This window comes from Typopeltis vanoorti, chromosome 19, assembly GCF_054136105.1.
Source record: "Typopeltis vanoorti isolate ZY-2024b chromosome 19, IOZ_Tvanoo_1.0, whole genome shotgun sequence".
Taxonomy (NCBI): Eukaryota; Metazoa; Arthropoda; class Arachnida; order Uropygi; family Thelyphonidae; genus Typopeltis; species Typopeltis vanoorti.
This window is the reverse complement of record NC_143567.1, coordinates 90,868,167-90,889,174: the sequence shown is the minus strand read 5'-3', so window position 1 is coordinate 90,889,174 and position 21,008 is coordinate 90,868,167. Positions and strand designations below refer to the sequence as shown.

The 21,008-nt window shown below is 35.8% G+C and overlaps 1 protein-coding gene across 1 annotated transcript in view; it reads right to left on the bottom strand.

Moving 5' to 3' along the window:
- LOC150096335 (calcium-activated potassium channel slowpoke-like) overlaps window positions 1–21,008 on the bottom strand; it is a 171,049-nt gene that overhangs the window by 11,895 nt on the left and 138,146 nt on the right. The window contains exons 17-20 of the mRNA XM_090408803.1: window positions 8,675–8,852; window positions 4,788–5,012; window positions 4,187–4,370; window positions 3,569–3,670 (exon numbers count right to left, since the gene is read on the bottom strand). Of these exons, the coding sequence (XP_090264929.1) occupies window positions 3,569–3,670; window positions 4,187–4,370; window positions 4,788–5,012; window positions 8,675–8,852 (689 nt within the window). The remainder of the gene's footprint in view (window positions 1–3,568; window positions 3,671–4,186; window positions 4,371–4,787; window positions 5,013–8,674; window positions 8,853–21,008) is intronic.

Below are 21,008 nucleotides of genomic sequence, written 5' to 3'. Positions count from 1 at the left end.
TCTGCGAGTGCTAGCGTGAGTGTAGAATTTATACGACTTGAACGCTAACCGTTTTCATGACACGCATTCGATTTTGTAATGATCAGCTCGCGGTTGCACTTTTAACTGATCTGTGGGGACTACGCCGATTTAGGATTGGTTTATGATGGAAGGTTGCCATACTACTGTCGAAACCAATGCTGCACGATGGTTTTATTAAACCATAAGCCACACGTGCAGTTTTCTTCCTGTGGTCAACTACTGTTATGGGCTTTTATTAGCGCTAGGAACGGCGAAAACCAGAATTTGCCTTATAACAATTTGTTTCACACTTTATTGGTTTCCCTTCGATTCATTTCGGAAATGTGAATGTTTAAACTTTCACCGTTACTGAGATAGTCCATATATGGATCTTTCGAATTTGAAATGGGATTGCTGATCGCATTGCTTGGAACAGGATTTGCATGGCTATATTTTACTCTGAACAATTCTCTTGCCATCGATACTACTGCAGCTCTAAGGGACCGGTTCTTGTGTATACCAGCAGAATATTTCGTACCACAAAGCGAGGCTGGGAGAGAAAGAGCTGGGTTTAGGGTGACGACATTTCTGCTATCTACTTGGCTGAGAAAGAGATTATTAGAATGCCGGATTATAGTACGTCCAATACAACTCACACTTTCCCCAACTTCTTAGAGCCAATCGACTATTTTATGTGGTAGATAACGTTAAGTAGTTTATTCCGACCATTGAGGCTCTCATTAAGTCCATAAACAGTTCCATCGTAGTGTAGTCGGATGTAGAATGAATATGCATTGTTTAGAAAAAGAACTGGATTCGATTCTCGTCGCTGAAGTGAAGAACATTTCTGTGGAATAAAAAGGATTTTTAAATTGAATATTAGCCATATTCCCAAATGAATCTGGGCAGAAGCTCAGTTGATAGTAACAACCATTGCTTCTGCAAAGCTCTCCTAAGTCCCTGAAGGTTTTTGAGGCGGGTGGGATGGAGAGCAACAGCACGTCTACCTAGAACATCTCAGACATGGGTTTTTCTTCTCGCAAACACTCAAACCAGATTGAGAAACATATGATATCTGACAAGCATATTCTAATCTAGGGAGAGAAAATTTACGAGCTTGCATTAGGGATCATAAATAGGAATCTGAAATAATTACCTATGCTACCGATCTGTGTGTTGGAAGGAAATCTGAGATCTACTTCAGTGTTATCAACACCACCCTCGTTAAATAACCAACCAATTAAAAGCTAGAGGTTGATTAGCATGTTGAGAAATTTCTCAATCAATGTCGTCACTGTGATTGACAGAGGATATCGCTTTCACTCTTCAGTGATCAACAGGCAATGGATCAGTCATTTACACAGTACACCCATAATTCTTATCGAAGTGAAACCGAATGTTGGTTTTAAAAAATTCATAACAAATATCTGAAGTTATTCTAAAATGCAATCATAACTGAGTTAAAGATAAAAATATTTCCCTAACGTGTGTCGTCATATCTTGACTTTATAACAATTGAGAAATTTAGGCAAGGCCTTTTCAGCGTGTGTGTGTGTGGGGGGGGGCATCGTATTATTTACGTCCAGTTATCGTACAGATTTTATTCCTTAAGTAAATTTTCCATATTTACAGATTTCAGTAATAATCGATAAAAGAATGGTCTCAGTATTTATTACACAAGCTAATAAAGAATGTTTTAAATCCAATAGTGCAGCGCACATTAATGATGCGATATTTCATTGTGCTAATTAGCAAAGTTGCAAAAGTTTCGACTCAGATCTCTTGTCTAGACGAAGTTCTTCGCCACCACGTCAGCGAGGCATGAAATAGCTTGGCGACTGACAGAAAACAAGAAAACAAACGATGACTTCTGAATGTAGTTTAGAAAGGCAAAATCAGCGAAAGTTTAAAGCGTGACAGCTGAACTGGAATGCACTTCAGTAAAGTAGTTTTTTAAAAAAAAGTACTCTCCAAGAAATCAAGTAAAATTTTATACTTCATTTGTTTATAATGAATAGTTCGAATTTAAAAAAAAAAATCGGTTGCACATAACACATACAGGTGGTTTCTATTAGAAAAGTTGTCCTCACTAATAATAAACCACTTCACAGAGGATAACAATGTGGTATCGTATATATAAATACAGGGTGTCTACGAATGTTTATTCTTGATTATAATATATTATAACTCTTCAGTGGATACGTGAAATGGAACACAAAGTTAGACTTCAATGCATAATATATAGAAAAAAAAGTCAATGAACACCTTCAACATGTGCACCGCTGGCAACACGTAAAATATCCAAGCGGTAATCAATAACATGCCACACATTCTCCAACATTTGTTGTGCGACTCCTTCAACTGCATTTCTGATACTGTCGCAAGGTCACAAGTTCTGGAACTGGCGTTGCATAAACAAGATTCTTAACATACCCCTCCCCCTCCCCCAAAGAAAAAAGTCTAGGGGTGTAATGTCCGGTGACCTCTAGGGCCATGGGATTGGACCATCTCTGCCAATCCAGCGATTCGGGAATTCTCGATTAAGACGATTGCCAACATCGTCTTAATCGAGAAATTTAACTTTAAACAGAACGGAGCCCCCCCCCCCCCCTCGGGGTGGCTCCGTCCTGTTTAAAGATAACATTTGGTTGCGTAGCTGGGGAATGGCACAATTATTGAGCATGTCTAAGTACACATTTCCATTAATTTCTTTTTTAAGAAAGAAGAAAGGACCAATCACTCGATCATGCATTAGTCCACACTATAAATTGAGTTTTGGACTAGCTCGAATGTGTTCTTTTATGGCATGTGGGTTTTCATATCCCCCAGATCCTTACATTGTGTCTGTTGACTACTCCACTCACGTGAAATGCTGCCTTATTAGAGAAACAAACAGGCTGCAAAAAATCATTATCCTCATCGATGCAGTTCAAAATGAGATTAGCAAATTCTTCACACCTTGGACGATCATCTGGCTTTAAATTAAATTTCAAACGTTTGCGTACCACTTTGTAGACTGTACTCCTTGGCATTTGAAGTTCTAGTGAAGCTCTTCTGATTGACTTCTGCGGTGACCGGGTGAAGGCAGTTTGAACTGTCTCAACTGTCTCCTCGGAAACCGATGGTCTGCCACTGCTTCTACCCTTATGAACTGAACCTCTTTCTAAAACCTTTGTCTTCCATGACTTAATGAGCTTGACATCAGGTGGGTTCTTTCCATACTGTGCCCTAAACATTCGCTGCATTGTAATTGAAGATTTTGTTTTTGCTAGCCACAGAACACATTGGCCATTTTCCTGTACCGAAGCCATTTTAAAGAAAATCAGCAGCGGCGCTCCTGGTGGCAAAAGCAGTATACTGAAGATACCAGTATGGAAACTTTAAGAGTGCCCAAGTTTACCTGCAACAAAATTTATTCAGTTAGTTTCATTGTTAAAATATTATAGCCAGTTGAAATCAGGATAATCATTTGTGGACACCCTGTATATTATGCATACTTAGTATTGCGATGTCTCATCAGCTAAAATGAGGAATAAATATTACTGTAATCCGTAATCCGAATACTTACTTAGTTCAGTAATAAGAGGAACATTTGAACCATATACTGATCCACGGCGTTGGGTGGATACTGGACTGCCTAATGGAGAAAATTCTCCATGCCCACTGTCGCCTAAAAAATAGAAGATACGGAAAATATCAGGTTTGCATTACACTAATAGAGCTGGATTTATTTGATTACTACTCATGTTCGTGAACAATTTGCACCTCTATGGATCCTTCTTAAGATTCATGAGTTAATTTCTGTGATGAATTCAAATATTAGAGCTAAAATATTACTTTAACTTTAAAAGTTAAAAATATTAAATTTTATTTTCGTTTTTAGAGCATCTATCTTTCTATATAATATAGATTGTTAATTATAAACCAATTTTCATTGTTTTCATTTGGATGGCAGCTCGCGCACGGTTTCGGCTATTTTTTTTATTTGATCATCCATGCAAATAATAAACTTATCAAAAAGGAGTGATAAATATCAGCTCATTGTTTACCATATAAATTTAATACAAATTCTTCAATCGGTAGAGAAATATTTATAGTATACAAAGCATTCCTCAAATATCCCTTTTAATGGCGATACGATCCTAAGTGGTAACAACAGTAGATAAAGAATGAGTAAATTACCCACCGTGTGTCAAGACTCCGATAGTGTCATCGAAAGTCATGGCTTTAATGTTAAGCGATGCCAGAATGGCTTCCTTATCTGCTAATGTCGGGTCTTCACTTCCAGGTATCTTGGCGGACAGGATTACACACATATCACACAAATTAATGTTGACGGCTCGCAGATCGGCTCTGCTTAGAGGAGACCCCTAAATAAACGACACGAATGGATTACTATGATCACGATAGCAAAGAAAATTAGCATGTGATTAACAGTTCTTGTCAATTTATTATTAATTTGTAAATTGGAAAAAAAAGTAAGTTGTTTTTAAATAAATTGCTTCATAAATATAGCACTAGACAGTTTATAAGTATTAACATGGTCATTGATGGTTAGGTACGTACTACAATTCACTATACACTAAATCAGAAAATTCACCAATTAAAGCATGAGAAGAAAAATCAGATACTTTAGGCCAATATATTTTTAATCAGTTTTTCTCATGCCTTAAAATCATTATTTTTTCAGCATGCAATCAGCGTCCTTCTTAGATCGACCTTATTTGCCTCAATTAAGTTACTTAAGTTTACACCGCTTTCAAGGTTGTAAACATACACACACTTACGTTTAATATGGATATTTTAGGTAAATTTTGCAGCATCTTCCATTCCCGTCGAAGATAATCGACGTTACCTACGATGACCACGTGCTTCAATTCGTGGTAATGGAAGTTGCTCGCTCTGAGAGGCATCACTAGGTTTCGTAAACCGTTTAGAGGCGAGTCTTTGTCTGCAAACAAACACACAACAACATGCCCATTCAGCACTGTCATGGCTGCTTGATTCCTGTCCTGAAAAAGATAAGAAGCGATATTAAGAGGTTCGTGCTACAATTGAAAATTATAATACATACCATATATCGTGTTAGTAAAGGAAAGTTAAAATAACGTGATTAGCAATTATGAATTTCAGATCCAATTGCGAAACCTGATTTTAAAAAAAAAATCGTGAAATCATAAATTAGCAGTTTATATAAATTTTCTTCATAAATTAGTGAATGCTTTGTGAAATAAAAAAAAATGCTAACGCCTTTTTATTCTCGTATACGGGAGTAGGCGAGGCCATTTAGCCCTATCTAACTTTTGGAGACTGAGTGGGCAGTTCAATCTCCACTGGTACCCAATCAGAGATAGCTGGCCAAAGGCTATCACTGATTCATCGGTATGCAGTGAAGAAAGCGGCACGCTAGTGCCGCCATCTCGTGGCCCCTAACCCTAACTCAATATTTTTAATGTCTGAAAATAATGTGGGTTCTACGGTCGATTTTCTTGAGTTTACAGGACGAAAAACCCGCTTGCCCGTGCCAGAGATCGACAAACTCGGGAACCGGTCGAAAAAAGGCTTAGAAAAATTTCCTCTAGTTGCCGTCTAGACTCGAAACCAAGTCTTCCTTCGTGCGGCCAAACGCCACATCCACTGAGCTACAAAGGCTCCTTTTATTGTGAAATAATAACTGTTCTTGTTTATACTAGTTTATAATAATTAAACATAAATAAATTTACATGAATGAAATAGTGAATATTAGTGCCGAAATAGGCTTAAATCATTATAGTGAGTTAAACTTAATCCAGTCGGAATTTAAAATACTGAATTTTCCATGTTTAAATTAATTCAGTTTGAAATCTGTTCCTAAAAGTTTGTCTGCTCATGTAAACTTTTGACAGTATGACAACAAGAAAGTTAATTGTCTCACAAGACAACATACCATATTTCAATGCATATTTTTTCTTGGAAAGAAAAAAGACGAAACTTGTTAGAAAAACAAACTTTTATAAAATCGCTTTAAACTCAACTGAAAACATAACCACGAATTTCACACCCACGCAGATGCTGGTTACAAAAATACTTATAAGAGAGAAGACGTCTCTTATTTTATACAGATGCTCCCTCCTCTATTCTGACATCTATTGTAAGAACTTCAGAATGTAAGAACTCATAAATATTTATATCAGACTGTAATGTCTTTTTAACCACCATGACCTTGCAGACAATAAAAAAATTCTCTCTTTCTCTCTCTCTCTCTTTGTGTTTATTCAGAATGGATGACCTTTAGAGAAATCCCAGCTGTTTGTTATGTTTTGCATTTGAACACCGGTTCTCGAAGGACCACATTATATTTAATCAAATAAGGATGGTTTGCAGTTTCCTTGACAGCTGGTTCGTTACTTTTGCAGCGAGGAAAAGGCACATCATCCCTTAAACAAAAGCAAACTCCATTCACGGGTACTGTGTGTGTGAGAGAGCATTGTGACAGCAGCCATCCTTATGTAAATATTTATGAAGAAAGTATTAACACATCTTGAAGGTGTGTTAATACTTTTTTGTAGGTGTCTTTTTTGTAGTTTGTTTTAGCACGCGAACCTTTCGACAACTTGAAACAACTTTTGTGCTGCTTTTAGACGATGTCGTTTGTAAGCACATGTAGGCTTTAGTACTAATGTACTTGTATTTTCCTTATTTCGTCACTAAAATAACATTAACTAATGTTATTTGCATACAAAAATTGATGGTAATGACTTCAATATTATTCCATGAGGAGACAAAACAACAAAAAAAAAGGACATGATTTTGAAATCTCATTGCACCAATAATATTTAATAGACAGTATCCTGCACATAATATAATTAAGGCGATGTTTAACTTGCTAATAAAAGATAATTAGGGCGAAAAGTCGTAAAATGTACAAGTTTACGTAACATAAACGGCTTGTACTACTATGGAGACAGCCCGTTAGGTGCGAAATACGTAAGCATTTATTAGGTTGGTGTCTGTCAGTATGTACGTATGTCTTATTCTTTGTCCTAGATGTTGGACGTAAAAGCTGTCGTAGCTCGGTCAGTATAGACGAAGTCCTCCTGTGAAAAACTTAAGTTCGATTGCCGTCTAAGATGCGAAAAACGTTTATCAGGGCTTGTCAACATAAAGTGACTTAGCCAATCTCATTCGGTGGTGGTGACAGGGTTTTTCATCCTCTAAAGTCCTATTGCGTCGAATCTTGTTTCAAAATCCTGCATGGTTAACGCATAAAACCAGAAAGCTAGTGGACAGGTTTCGTGGAAATTCGATATTTAGGATCACACAAAATTTTGTCGAACGATCTCAATTTTTTGCCTTCAATTAGTCACTTGCAAAATGTTTTGAAATCATATAAAGCAATATCTCGGTCCTCGCCTGATGGAATTAGATAAAATCTGACATCTAGAATGTAAACTACTTCGATTTTAGAAGGTCAGTTAGCTAGTGGTCTCATACTGAGGGAGAATAATCCCCTCCCTTTCCGGATTCCTCCACCCCACAAATAAGCAAACCAGTAATATCGTGGTATATCGGCTTTTAAGGCTCCATTTGTTAAGCAACACTGACAAAACGTGGTCCAGGAAGCTATCGCATATAATATAATAATAAAAATCAAAATTAATGTCATAAATATTCCCAATATGGCATGAATAATTTCGAAGATTTCCTGTAAAATATAACTAAAAGTCGAGTGAATATATGTTGCGAAATAAACCGCAATCATTTTTAAGGTTTAACAATTTGCTATTATTGTCAGACAATTTCTGTTATCCTATACGATGTGGACATACATCTGTGAAAGAAACAAAGTATGGAATGATCTGAAAAAAGTATTAAAATGTGCATTTTGCAATAGCATTCTTGTACAGTGAGTTTTTGGTTTTGGGCCCTGTGGATGGATTATTTATATTTATTGCCAGTTATACCTATGATGTTGATCGTTTTGTCATGTAAAATGGTGTAATTTAAACTAAAATATCTCAGTTTATTCGACAAACAAAATTTTTCGTGAAATCAAATCTAAGTGCTTATTTGCAAAATTCATCTAAAAATGATGTGCTGTCATTTAATATCTATATTTCAAAGGCTTCATTACATATTAATACCAAGCCTGAAAATTTAAAACTCTTAGGGAAAAAAATGTCTTAACGAAATTCAGGAATTCTTAAGTTCGAAAATAAAACTCAATTAAGTGTCTCCTCAAATTTTTCTCCGCCATATTTCAATTAGATTCTGGGAGTGTTATACAAAACTCATTAAAATCTGTGTATTACGTGAACATCATCTAGAAATGCTTTACGAAATAAAATCTTCGTTTTAATTAAGCGATTACGACTTGATGAGATTAATTCAAATACGTGAAGTAATCACAGATTTCCTAAAATGTTTCCCCTAATGATTTCAACTAAATAGGAAACATTTAGAAATAAAAGATGCCGAATTTGCTATTACGTCAAATGTTCTAAATACGGTTCAACCATTTAAATCCTCAGGGAATTTGGATTCAAACTGAGCGTGTTTCACACTCAGTAAGTTCATTGACTTTAGTCGTATAATGGAAGCAGTGAAAAGGAATATTTCCAATAAAAAAAAGAATTGGAAATACAACAATGTTGGTGCAATTTGTTGAAATGGGTGGGTGACTGTTACACCTTACCAGAATACACTCCTCTATAGACCTAGCAGGACACCAGTGGAACATGCCTGTGGAGTCATACTTCATCTCCGTTCTTTCGAAGTCGAAATCTTTTGTTTGTTCGTCTCCCATGCGCATATCGTATGCGTCTATGGAACTTTTACCAATCCCGTTTATTCCGACGTTTCTTCCAGCAGGCCTGTAGGAAAAGTTTATATATCGTTAAAAAAAAAAACAGATTACGAGACATTCATCTAAAACATTTTCCCTATATTAAATACAGGCGTAAAAAACATATTTTATATTCTTTGTCTGCACATGCGTTTTTTTTTTGTATGAATATTTTTGCTGCCAGACGTTTTATATATCATAAATTGGTACATTGGCGATCCTACAGTGAAGTTTTCTGTTTTGAATCAAGTAGAGTGAAGGAAGGAATCATTTAACAAACCTAAAAGAATGTCTTACATGACATAATTTGTTAAAGAAGCTGAAAAAATTACTGCAAACTGCCAAACCGTACTATCTTGTTAAAATGAAACCACGTCAGGGTGTCCATTTGTTAACTTTCAGAAAGGATTATCATATAAAAGTATTTAGTTGTGTACCTCAGACACATGTACCGTTGGACATGTACTCTACCCCCCCCCCATTTTTTCCGACGTCCCCATTGCCCTAGTGGAACTCCATGATATGCTTTGGTGCTATAGTTTAATCCCATCTACTTCAATTTCATACCCAAGAATTACGAACATCTGTTAGTTACGATAATTTTTTTGTTCCACAAGACAAAGCATAAGCAAAAGGAAAACGTACATACTACATTGATAGATCGTATAGGTTATAAGGTTATAGGTTAAAACAGAAGAAAAAATAAAATTTTAAAAATATAGGAATTTAAAATAAAATTCAGGTAAATTAGCAACTCATAACGAAGCTGTTAAGGGATTCATTTGCTTTAGCAGTTTCGGCACATACCTACGCAAATACAAATAGTTTGATTTAGATAAGTTTCAGAAATCCGTTGTTCATCGGCATTCTGTAAGAATTGCTAATATAGAGGAAAAGTTTATCGTGAATCATCTCGGTTATCCGGTGTATAAAAATGATATCGTTGCTTAGGATAAAATCCTCTTCGACTAATCCAACATTCCGAACACTGGCAGTTAGATAACTGGAAATTCCATCGGAAACCTGCCAGAATGATTATAGTTCTCGCACTTAGTACTAAGCTCGTTGGAACACGTGCAGCTGCTGCTCAACATCCCTTCACAGTGCACCTCGAAACCCACACGATAAGTTTCTTTTTCTCCTCCTTCATCTCAGATACTGCTGTATTGTGAAACAGTCTTCCCCTGATGTGTTTCCCAAGGAATACAATGAATCAAATGTAAACAGGTTTATCCTTTCCCAATCCACTACCCATATACGGTACTAATGTACTATAGATTGACTAACCAACCCCTCGTGTAGGGGCCCAACATAAAAAAAGTGCAGATGCTCATAATGAAAATATATCATTGTTCCAATAAAGAAACCTTCTCCAGAAGGTTCCTAAGCTTATTTTGCGAAAAAACGTATTCCCTCCCCCTACACACACACACACACACACACACACACACACTGAGATGATCGTTGAACATGTACGGTCCGATTAACTGATTCCCAGCAAGTCAGTTCAACACCATACATATACCGAAAACTGGAGCTAGAAGTTTTTCCATGAGAATTTTGAGCTGACCATGAATTTTACGGGTATTTCAACTTGATTTAAACTATTCAGTTCAACAGAATAGTGTGTATCTGCATACACAACCTACTAGAATTAGCAAGAAAACAACAAAATTTCGCCGTTTCGTGATCTGACTCTCTTCAAGGTTTGTAAATGGTACAGATGTAAAAGCTTTTAACTCTCACCAAATCATTTTAGGAGCTCCAAGTATGTACACTTTGCCGAGTACGTACTTATTCCATGACTGTATTGTACTGCTCACGGTACATTATTTTGAACATAATGACTATCGTTGATACCATAATAAATGATCCAATTTCCCGCGGATATCGGTGTACATTAATAAAACATTTTCTATTAGGGACAATACAGTCCAAAATGGGTCGTCATATCTCTCAACAATAGCTGCCGTCGCCATTTCAAAAAGTGGATATCAACACTTCTCGTTTCATCAGTAAGATCAAACAAATACGCTTAATACAATGGAATACTGATTTCAAGTATTTGAGAAATAGACTACATAACTAGATTACGATGCGTGCAACTAGGCACTATTGCAATTATCAGAGGCCAAATCATGCAAAAGACAATACATCTTCTCACCCGTCTAGAATCATAATTATGATGATATAAACGTTTTTTTTTTTTTTTTTGCTTAAAGTCCGTCAAGGAATGAACCTCTGTAGTTTGGCAGTTTCTTCCTAGAACATATTGGATGTCAAAAATGTTTTAACTTAATCATAAAAAAATATACAATCTTACTCATATAAGATTATGTAGTGTATATTTTATAATGTGATGACATTTTACACCGAAAAAAAAAGTTAAAATCTCCACAGGCGTAAACAAAATGCAATGTTTGCAAACAAAATAATCAGTAAATCCCAACAGTTAATCAACGATCATAGAGATCACTTCATGAAAAAATTGTCACTGCGTTAGAACCAATCTCTAAGGTTTCCAAACGGTTCCAACTTTTAGTATTAGTAACAAAAGATGAGTGCAACAGAAACATTGCTGTCTGACTGAGAACTATTGGGATTTATATTCTGAAGTAAGTAATGAGACAATTATTCCAATGTGTAATTTTTGTCAACTACTCTACATGAAAACAAATGGTATTATTTAGTTCTTTTTTATATTAGTTATCCTAGATGAGTAAGATCATTGATTATATTCGTATTAAATGCAATTTAGTTACATGCAAAGATTAGAAATATATAGCTTAAATCAGGCATTATTAAGTCAGAAGTATCTCATGAACTACAGACATTACAGTTAAGTGCTTATGAAAATACAAATGCACATTACCAAACATGTCCGTGCGTGCAAACAAATAAAGGAGCCGAGCAAACAGCAAAAAAATAAAGAAACAAAAGAACTAAGCAAGGAAAGATAGCAGAGATAAAGCAGCGTACATGAGTTTCTTAATCTCGTAGGCAAGGTTTGCAGTAGAGTTCTCCAGGCGAGAGTTCCGGGTGTTCTGCGGAGCTGTTGAGCTGAAAAAGTAAAGAGGAAAGAAAATGTGGTCACACACGCAGCTGTGCAGACGATAAAATGCGTAGTTACATGCAAAACTAACAGACCACAGCGAAAAAGATAGACAAAGCACAGAAAAAAAAAATAAAATAAAACAGAAAACATATAGCCAAACCTCTATTCATTTATTAATATTGTCAGAATCAGAAACATTTATTAATACATCAATACACAAAACACTTTTTCAGATATATTCAGACCTTCCATTATGACGTCATTTGGGTGTAAACATAATTTTTTTTTTTTTAATCTCGTTTTGTGGCTTTCAGCGATGACTTTCTGATTGGTCCAGTACACTTAGCTTCAGTGACATCTTGAATGAACGTGTTGTCTTCTCGTTTGGACAAGATTAAACGTCTCAAAGATGACGTAGTGTTATATTAAAATAATATAACTTTTTTGCTTCATTTATCAGCTTGAATATTTTGTAATCAGTGACACTATAAATGTAAAGGTTAATCTCCATACCCGTGGGTATGGAGATTAACGAAATAAATTTTCAATGAAAATAATAAATAAATAACTCTTCTAATGCCTTTTATGTTCCAAAGAGAGTAAGCGAAGACATTTTAACCCTAACTTTTAGGTCACAGGCCAGCTAATTTCCACCCTTAGCCATCACTGAGAGCTAACTTAAGACTGTCAATGATTTCATAGATATCTAGGGAAGACAGTGCTCCTGTCAACCGCCGCCATCTTGGTCCCCTAACACTATCTATTGTTGTTCAAATAGTGTTTTTTCTAGGAAGACGAGGGAACTATTATAAAGGTTTTCAACTGAATGTGAGTTTAAGATCTTATACTCTGAAGGTAGGGTATTTCTTTGCAGACTAGTTTTTTCCCCAAGGTCTCAAAAGAGATGAAGTGCCTGGGAAATACACAAATAAATTAAATACAGACTTTGTGGCCTTAGTTTTCTCTTTTCAAATTCCAACCAATGCAGTCCTACAGGATTGACATAGGCCATGAAAACACAAAGATATCCTATAAAGATTCTCGCATATTCCTTATTGACTGCTTTCTTGTCGATATCTTCATCCACCGCCTGTTCTCTCAACACTTATTTCCTGGAATGGTGGTGGTTCTTGATGAAGCCTTGTCGCAGCTGTTGATCCTGTCTCTCCAACATATAGTTCACATAAGAATAGGGAGGGGTACGTAAATCCTGATCCTGATGATATTTTAATAGACAAATATGTGACAATTTTTGGTGGTTTGTAGATAACTTTGAACTACTGGAGGAAGGGCCCAAGCCAATAACAAGTTGAATATAGTTATGCAGTGCATTGTTTACGGTGGAGAAAGTTTTTCACAGTGATTATATTTGAAGAAGCAGTCTTTCTACTGACTGGAACATCAAGTAAAGGTAGGCAGTTGCTTTGTTTAACCTATGTAGTGAAATACATCCTAGAGAGAGAGAAGGAGAGATTAAAGTTAATGTGGTTAAAGAAGCTACGGGAACTGTATTGTTTATAAGAAATAACCTCAGATGCTACATGCAGTTAGTCATAGTTTCTTTTAAGTTGTCGATAAATGGGAAAATAGGTAAAAGCTTGTGAGTAAATTTTAAATATATGTATTTCATATTTATCGTAATGTGGTAGAGTTTCTAACATTGTAATACAGACTGCTACCAGTCAATATCACAGACAATTTTTTATACATAATTCAGATGAACGAGAGAAGCTGTTTTTTCTTTTTTGTATTCAATGGACCACTGTTTACTAATTTTTTTCCAATAGAAAGCCGGCATTCTTCCTTATGTCACAGTGAAAATTCTCTTCGTTCAGAATACGAAGTAGCATCCCTAGAAAGATCTTGATTATCTGATTGAAGAAAACAATAGCTTTCTCATTATTCTGATAATCAGTGTAATCAGCCTTGTAGAAGACCATATTATGAGAAACAATGCAGCACATTTCTTAATCGAGTGACTGCCTCCTGTTGCAAGATTCATTTAAACACTATTAATATCTGGATACTCTTCAGGCTTTCTAACAGACGTTATGCTCTGGAAACTTTTTAAATCAAAATATTACACAAATATTTAGTCATCTCATTCTTAGATTTTGTTTAAGTACAGAACAAATATACATGTTACGTGAAATCCAAAGTTACGATATTAAATACTCAGATGGAAGATAAGTTTTATTAGTTCAGATTTATTTTATATATTTGTTGTCAATAAAGAAATGTCATTCTTTGACAACATTGTGCTGCTTTTTACTAAATATATAGCATAATGGAATTATCCAATCCATGTATGTGTGTGTGTGTGTGTGTGTGTGTGTGTGTGTTCTCTGAAAGTACATAGTCTTTTTTTGTAATAGGTTTTCATCACAAGTGTTAATACCGAATGTGTGTTTGGGATTTCATGCGACAAACAAATCCATGTTAACCCTGAATAACAATATTCCAACTTATCTCTCCACGGCATTGAGATAATGCCAATTTACAATATGGGTGAATGAAATTGCTCAAAATATGTATACACCGAGCAGTAGTTTTCTAAAGCCGATCTCAATACATCATTGATCCACGTTGAATTCATTGTTGTTGGTAATAAATATTTGCATACAGCTGATTTTATTCAAATACTGTATAGCTAAATATCCAACATCATGTGTTGAATACGTGTATATCGAAATCCACAAAGCGAATTTTACACAAATAGATATCGTGTTTCACCTACTTAGTGCAAACCTTCAATTTCAATGATCAGCAGCGGAATGGCCTTAAACAGTGAAGTGCTTACGAGTCGTCAAGGAATCTCGTAAAACTGTTTATCGCTAACTGGTGAGTGAGGGTATGTAATCATGACAAATAATTCAGAATGTTCAATGTCAATAGTACACTGTTTTTAAAAATCCAATAAAGTAATGTTGAATCACATTTTCCTATAGTCAGGATTTGTTCAGTCGTTAGAAGGCACAACAGGCAACTCTAAAACGGGCTTCCTACTCGAAGAAAAATGAAACATCCCTAAAGAACCGTCACCCATACTTGGTTAGACATTGTTGCTTGGCATCTGTTCGATCAGAATTACATATCAGAGCATCCAACACTGCGCTAATTCCTGTTCAAAAATAGTATATTATAAAGTATTCGTTTTCGGAATTTTTTTTTTTTAAATTGCTAGTTTTACTTCCTTTCAATTTTCCCAATCGCCCCTATTATTCTTGGAATTAGAATAGAGCTATCAGATCAATGGAACCCTAAAACAGACTAATAAAAGCGGCAATACGAATATCGTCGAAATTCACTATTAATAGTGAATTTAACTAATTAATAACTATAAAAGAAGTGTGTGTGGGGGGGAGATTATTTTATAAATCTTCTCTAAATCGGAGGTGAGGTGGCATTTCAATGAATACGCACAGCTCACTCTATCGATGGCATCGAAATTACAACAAATTCCACGTAACAGAAATTATAAAGGGGAGAAAAAAAACATGAGAAGTGTGACGTCATAGATTACTATTTACAGAGCGTTTTTTTTTTTTTAATCAACAAATTATGTATTCAGGTCAGTATGTCATACAATATTTCTGATATTTCAAAGAGAAAATTATGGTAATCCGACAAAACGGTATGTCATTCCACTGTACTAACATCGGATGCACAACGAGAAGTAATGTGAATAATGACTTATATTTTTACTTAATTTCTCGATTTTCACACGTGTTTGTGTGAGGGCGCTATGCTGCCTGTTGTTTGACGTTAAAGGAAACGGTTCGTGTGTTTTGTTGAGAACTTTTATCGGTGAGTTGTTTCACAAATAGTGTATTTTATCAAGTACTCAGATATTTGGTAATTGCAGACATAAATTCTGTTCTAATATTTGTATTACGGCGGAGGAAAAAAACACATAAGTATATATTTTTATCGGAAATAAACGTGAATGCAGTTTAGTAATAAAAATAGGCTTAATACTCTCAGTGTATTATTATTATTATACGGGAACCTCCATGGAGTGAGTCCGAAGACTCATCGCGGGAAACACAATTTCTCGCACAGGCCACACAATCCACATAAAAGACCACACAATCTCTCCTTGAACTCATTGACAGACGAAACACTCACAACTAACACTGACAGTGCCATTCCATTCGCTCACCACTCTCCAACCAAAAAATCTACTCCTCACACCTTGTTAACCAAACCTTTACTTAATTTCCAGGGATGACCTCTTGTTCTTCCACGCTACCCAACTGCTGAAATATTTCCCCTGCATTAATCTTATGAAACCCTTTTAGTAACTTAAAATTTTCTATCGTATCCACTCTTTCCATCCTTTTGTCAACTCAGCTGTCACTGTATTATAAAAAGTTAATAATTTCTAAGACAAGACCATCGACCTTTAACAAAACCATGTTTCACCTCTTAGGGTATCATATTATTATCCACCCATTCCTGAATTCTGTCTTGAACTAACTTTTCCAATAATTTTGCAACCACTTCTGAGATGGTGATTCCTTCCCACCAGAGCTCAGACTTAAGCTAAACAGCCTAGTACGAATCATTGACAATTCCCTCGCACATTTCGAGCTGATATCCCATTCAAACCCATTGTAGTATTTGCATTGAAATTCTGCAATATCCTAAGTACCTCTGATTCATTAACCTCAATTCTCATATCAGTTATTGCTACATAAGATACAGAAATATCCTCACTTCGGTGATAGACTTTTGAAAAGTGGTCACTCAGTAACTCTACTATTACATAAGCTTTGGTCACCTCACTACCATCAGCCCCTACTAAATGTATCCTTCCAAAATCATTCTTCCTTTTACTTGCCACCTAGCGAAAGAATTCTTTGAAATTAACTTGCTTGAGTAGGTCATCTCGTATTCTAATTTGGTCTTCTTTACTATACTGGCAACCTTTCTAGCCTGAGCATGCTGATAATCTTTCTCCTTATAGAACCGCCATAACATTTTTTTCCAGATTATGCCTGATACTAGTACTCACTCATCTAATGCCTTCCTTATCTTTCTGATCATGAGAATACATTCCGATATTGTTTCCTTTAGATACTGGTTGATTATCTCCCACGCACTGCTGATATCCTTCCTCTGCAAACTCTTATGCCGTAGGACGACTACAAGCTGCATCCGAAGCTTGTTATAATCTCTTTCCCTGTAATTCCGCATGACCCTATGACCAGATCCACGTGATCTTTCCAATCGATATCTCAGTAGTGAAAATCCCCCATAATCATCACTCGACCTGCACTCGTGCTAATTTGCTGATGCATCCTTCTACATTACCCCTTGTGCCCCCTGGCCTATAGCAACAACCAACTGTATATTTTCTCCGTGGGCAACTATATCACATCAGATTACCTCAAATAAACTACTATTTACACATCTGTCATCTTGATATCCTACTGTCTTGGCAGCAATACCCCTTCTCCTGTTCTGTCCTTTTCCTAAAAATACTATATGCATCGCATTCAATTCCGGTAACCGCATCTTCTGCTGTCAGTCAAGTTTCACTAAAGCCTATAACTTTTTGCAAGATTGCACTGATTAATATCAAAAACTCTTACCTCTTATTTCGAATGCCTCTTATTTCGAATGAAAATTTATTAGTACGTAGAAGAAGAATGCTTCTTCTTTTATGTACTAATAAATACTGAATGCTTCAGTATTTATTAGTACATAAATACTGTAGATTTCCTTTAGTTCTCATACTACCTTTACACCTTATACACTTTGCAGCCAGCAACTTCAGAATTCGCAATAGTTCCAAACTGATTTTTATCCACTCTGTTATCCAAATTATTCCACGGTAGATGATCACCTGAAACTCATTCCCTACATAACTATTTCCTTCCTATTCTCAACCTTATCAATTTTAGTTTCCCTGTCCGAATACTTCGGCTTGCTCAGAAAACAGCAACCTCTTCAAACGCTTATGACCTTCTATATTCGGGTGCAATCCATCTGCGTACAGATCTCTTTTGCCTTCAAACACACTCCAAACATCAGCATATTCCATACCTCTTTTTCTACACACATTCTTTCAATCACATCATTCATTATTATCGCTCTTATACTTAATTCATAGTTATCAAAACAAGACAGCACACTCACTAGCTTCCCTCTGACACTTTTCTTCTTCACGATATCTAACATTGTTCTTAAATTCTTTGCCGCCCGAGTAATATTACCTCTCGGGTCAATTGTGCCCACCAATCCGATCATCTCTTCTACATTAAGTCTTCTCTTTATCGCTAAACCCACCCTCTCTATTGCTCCACTAGACAAGCATTCCTCGAGCATTCTACTCTCCATACCCTGAATCATTGAATCTCTATATATTATAGCACTCATAACTTCATTCATTATACGTGAGTTAATTCTGAAAATTTCTAAAAAATGTTTGCTTTACTTATATGGAATCTAAAGTTTTGGCTTCACACATTATATGTATTTTACCACTTTTAAAATGTTTATGTGAATCCCACTCATAGTATCTGGAATGGAGGTAGATAATAAGAATCCTGCTGTAGAACCTAAAAGGTAATGAAATTTACTTCAGTGACTTAAAATGTTAGCTCATGTTTACTGTAGATCCAAGCACCGTTTTCTGTCTGTGTCTATTTGGCATTCTTTCTTGTTAATGGAAATGTATTAGTAAGAAGTTGTCTTCACAAGAATACACTGGGAATAAACTCGCAACTCCACCGTTGTTGGTTGGCTTGTTTGTTTTTCTGATACAGTATTAAGTAAATTCCTCAAGATGCAAGAAACAGCTAATTCCAAAAATTCGACTAAAGTTTTGGTCTTTGTTTAAATGTTAATTTCTACGATATTTTTGATAGGTTATCATCGGATGATTTACAAATACAGTTGGCTGTTTCCTTGATGTTGTGTGCGCATGTCTTAAATCTCCTAAATAGAACAGTTTGTTGGACATTACTAGGGACATTACAATAGATACAGATCCGGATTCGAATCACCCAAAGAAGATGAGGTTTTTTTTTCACGTCTCGGAAGACAAAGAGGATTATCATTTCGTTTCGCCACATGCAACAAACAAACGAACTAGCTTGAGAACACAGTTGACAGACAAAGTACTAAGGCCATTTGACTGTGACATGTCAGAGAACTGGGGAGAGAATGAGGGGATTAATAATATTAACATAAAAAAAAGATAATTGATGTACAAAGAATTTTGGAAAATTTGGAATTAGGGATGGAATTAATTGTTGAAAAGAGCCGAAAGACGATATTACAATACCTCGAACGGACCCTTTGTCATAAGAAATATAGTATAATTAACGAAAGTTCTCCTACAACTGTAATTATAAGACAGTTTTAGAGTTTCGTAGAATAAATTTGAAATTAAACTTTATTAACTGAAGTAGTAGTAGTACAAATTAAAATATAATACAATAGGTGTAACAAATATTTAGAATAATACAAGTGTTAATAATGGATAGCAAAAAGTAATAGTACATATGTTTTATATACAAAATATCCTACGTTATTTTTCAAATGGTAATAGAGAGAGATTGGTAATTAAAGAAAAGACGTAGGAATAAAGCATGGAAAAGGGAAATAGATTAGAAAGAACTGTACAGTGTGTTGTGCAGAGATTTGGTCGCCAGGTTTTTAAAAGGATCATGAGATGTTGGAGAGGGTCAGAGACGATTGACTAAGTTGGTTTCTGATCTCTGGAATGTGGAATGTGAGGACAGATTGGGAAAATTCACATTACACAGCCTAGTGAATAGAAGGACGGAGATAGACATGATCGAGACTTAAATATGGTAAGGGTGCGAGCAAGGGGGTGAGGAGTAGATTTTTTTACATGGAGAGTGGTGGCCGATTGCAATGCAATTCCTGAGAGGTGTGGTGAGTGCAGGGACAGCGAATGCATTTAAGTCGAGATATGATGAGCTGTGCATGTGACAGTGGTACCTCACACGATGAGTCTCTTGACTCCATGGAGGTCGGTTGATGATGATGATATAATAATAATAATAATAATAATAATAATAATAATTGTGTGTAACTAAGGGCCGTAGCCATACTGGTTACTGTCAAAATACAAATGTAGGCGATAACTGTTTAAAATGTATTGTGCTAGCTTGTTATGATGCTGGAACGGCAGAATATGCCGAAGTTAGACTTGGAATTAATTTAAGAAACGATATCGAGAAATAATAAGTAATGTCTTGCTTTAGTTTGTTACTATTTTCAATATTCAATCAACAGATCACGTATATACAGTATAAATTTCCGGTGAAAATCGGGCTTATACAATTATGTATCGGGTAAGAGAAATAAGGGATGTTTTATAAAGACATGATCTTTACGACTTCTAATATCTTGAATGTTGCTGTCGTAATAAATCAAAAGCCAGAAAACAGAAGGGCGTTTCTAGTTTCTGAATAAAAAAATCAATTCGCTTTCCTGCGACAGACTAGGAATGCATTAAACCATTTGCTCTTTGCTTAATCGACGTAGAAAAAGTGGCTACACATGAAGAAAAACTACCAACCTGGAAAGAAAATAACAGTCTTTGTTGTTTGCTTTCTTAGATGGGTTTTTTTTTTTGGCGGAAGTCAAAGAATGAACGCATTAAAGCTCTTGCCTTCGTGAAGGTGGATATATTATGTGCTGGCAGGAGTTTGGCTATAGACTGGTTAATTTCGTAAATGATTAAAGGAAACAGAGGTCTATTAGATACAGAGATCCCATTCTTGGACATGAAGAGTTCAAGTTGTTGCTATGGGACAAAGAAACCGTGTGTGTGTGTGTGACAATTGGTTAACTTGAACCAATTAAACTGCATGTTAAATCTTGTTCAGCATAAGACCATCTTCTCGCAGTATTCGGTGAAGTATTTTTCTTATAGTCCTTCCTGTTTTTCCAGAGTACTCTGGTGCACATTAATATCAAGTGCTATAAACTTCTGGGCAACAGGAGCGGGTTTCCTGTGGATAACTAACCTCCCAAGTGGTTGAAATGTTTCATATTGTCCATTCCTGATATATTTTCTTGAGCAAACAAGGAAGACTATTCTTCCTGTTTACCCTGGCGCCTCCGTAGTGTTCGCTAAAACGAAGT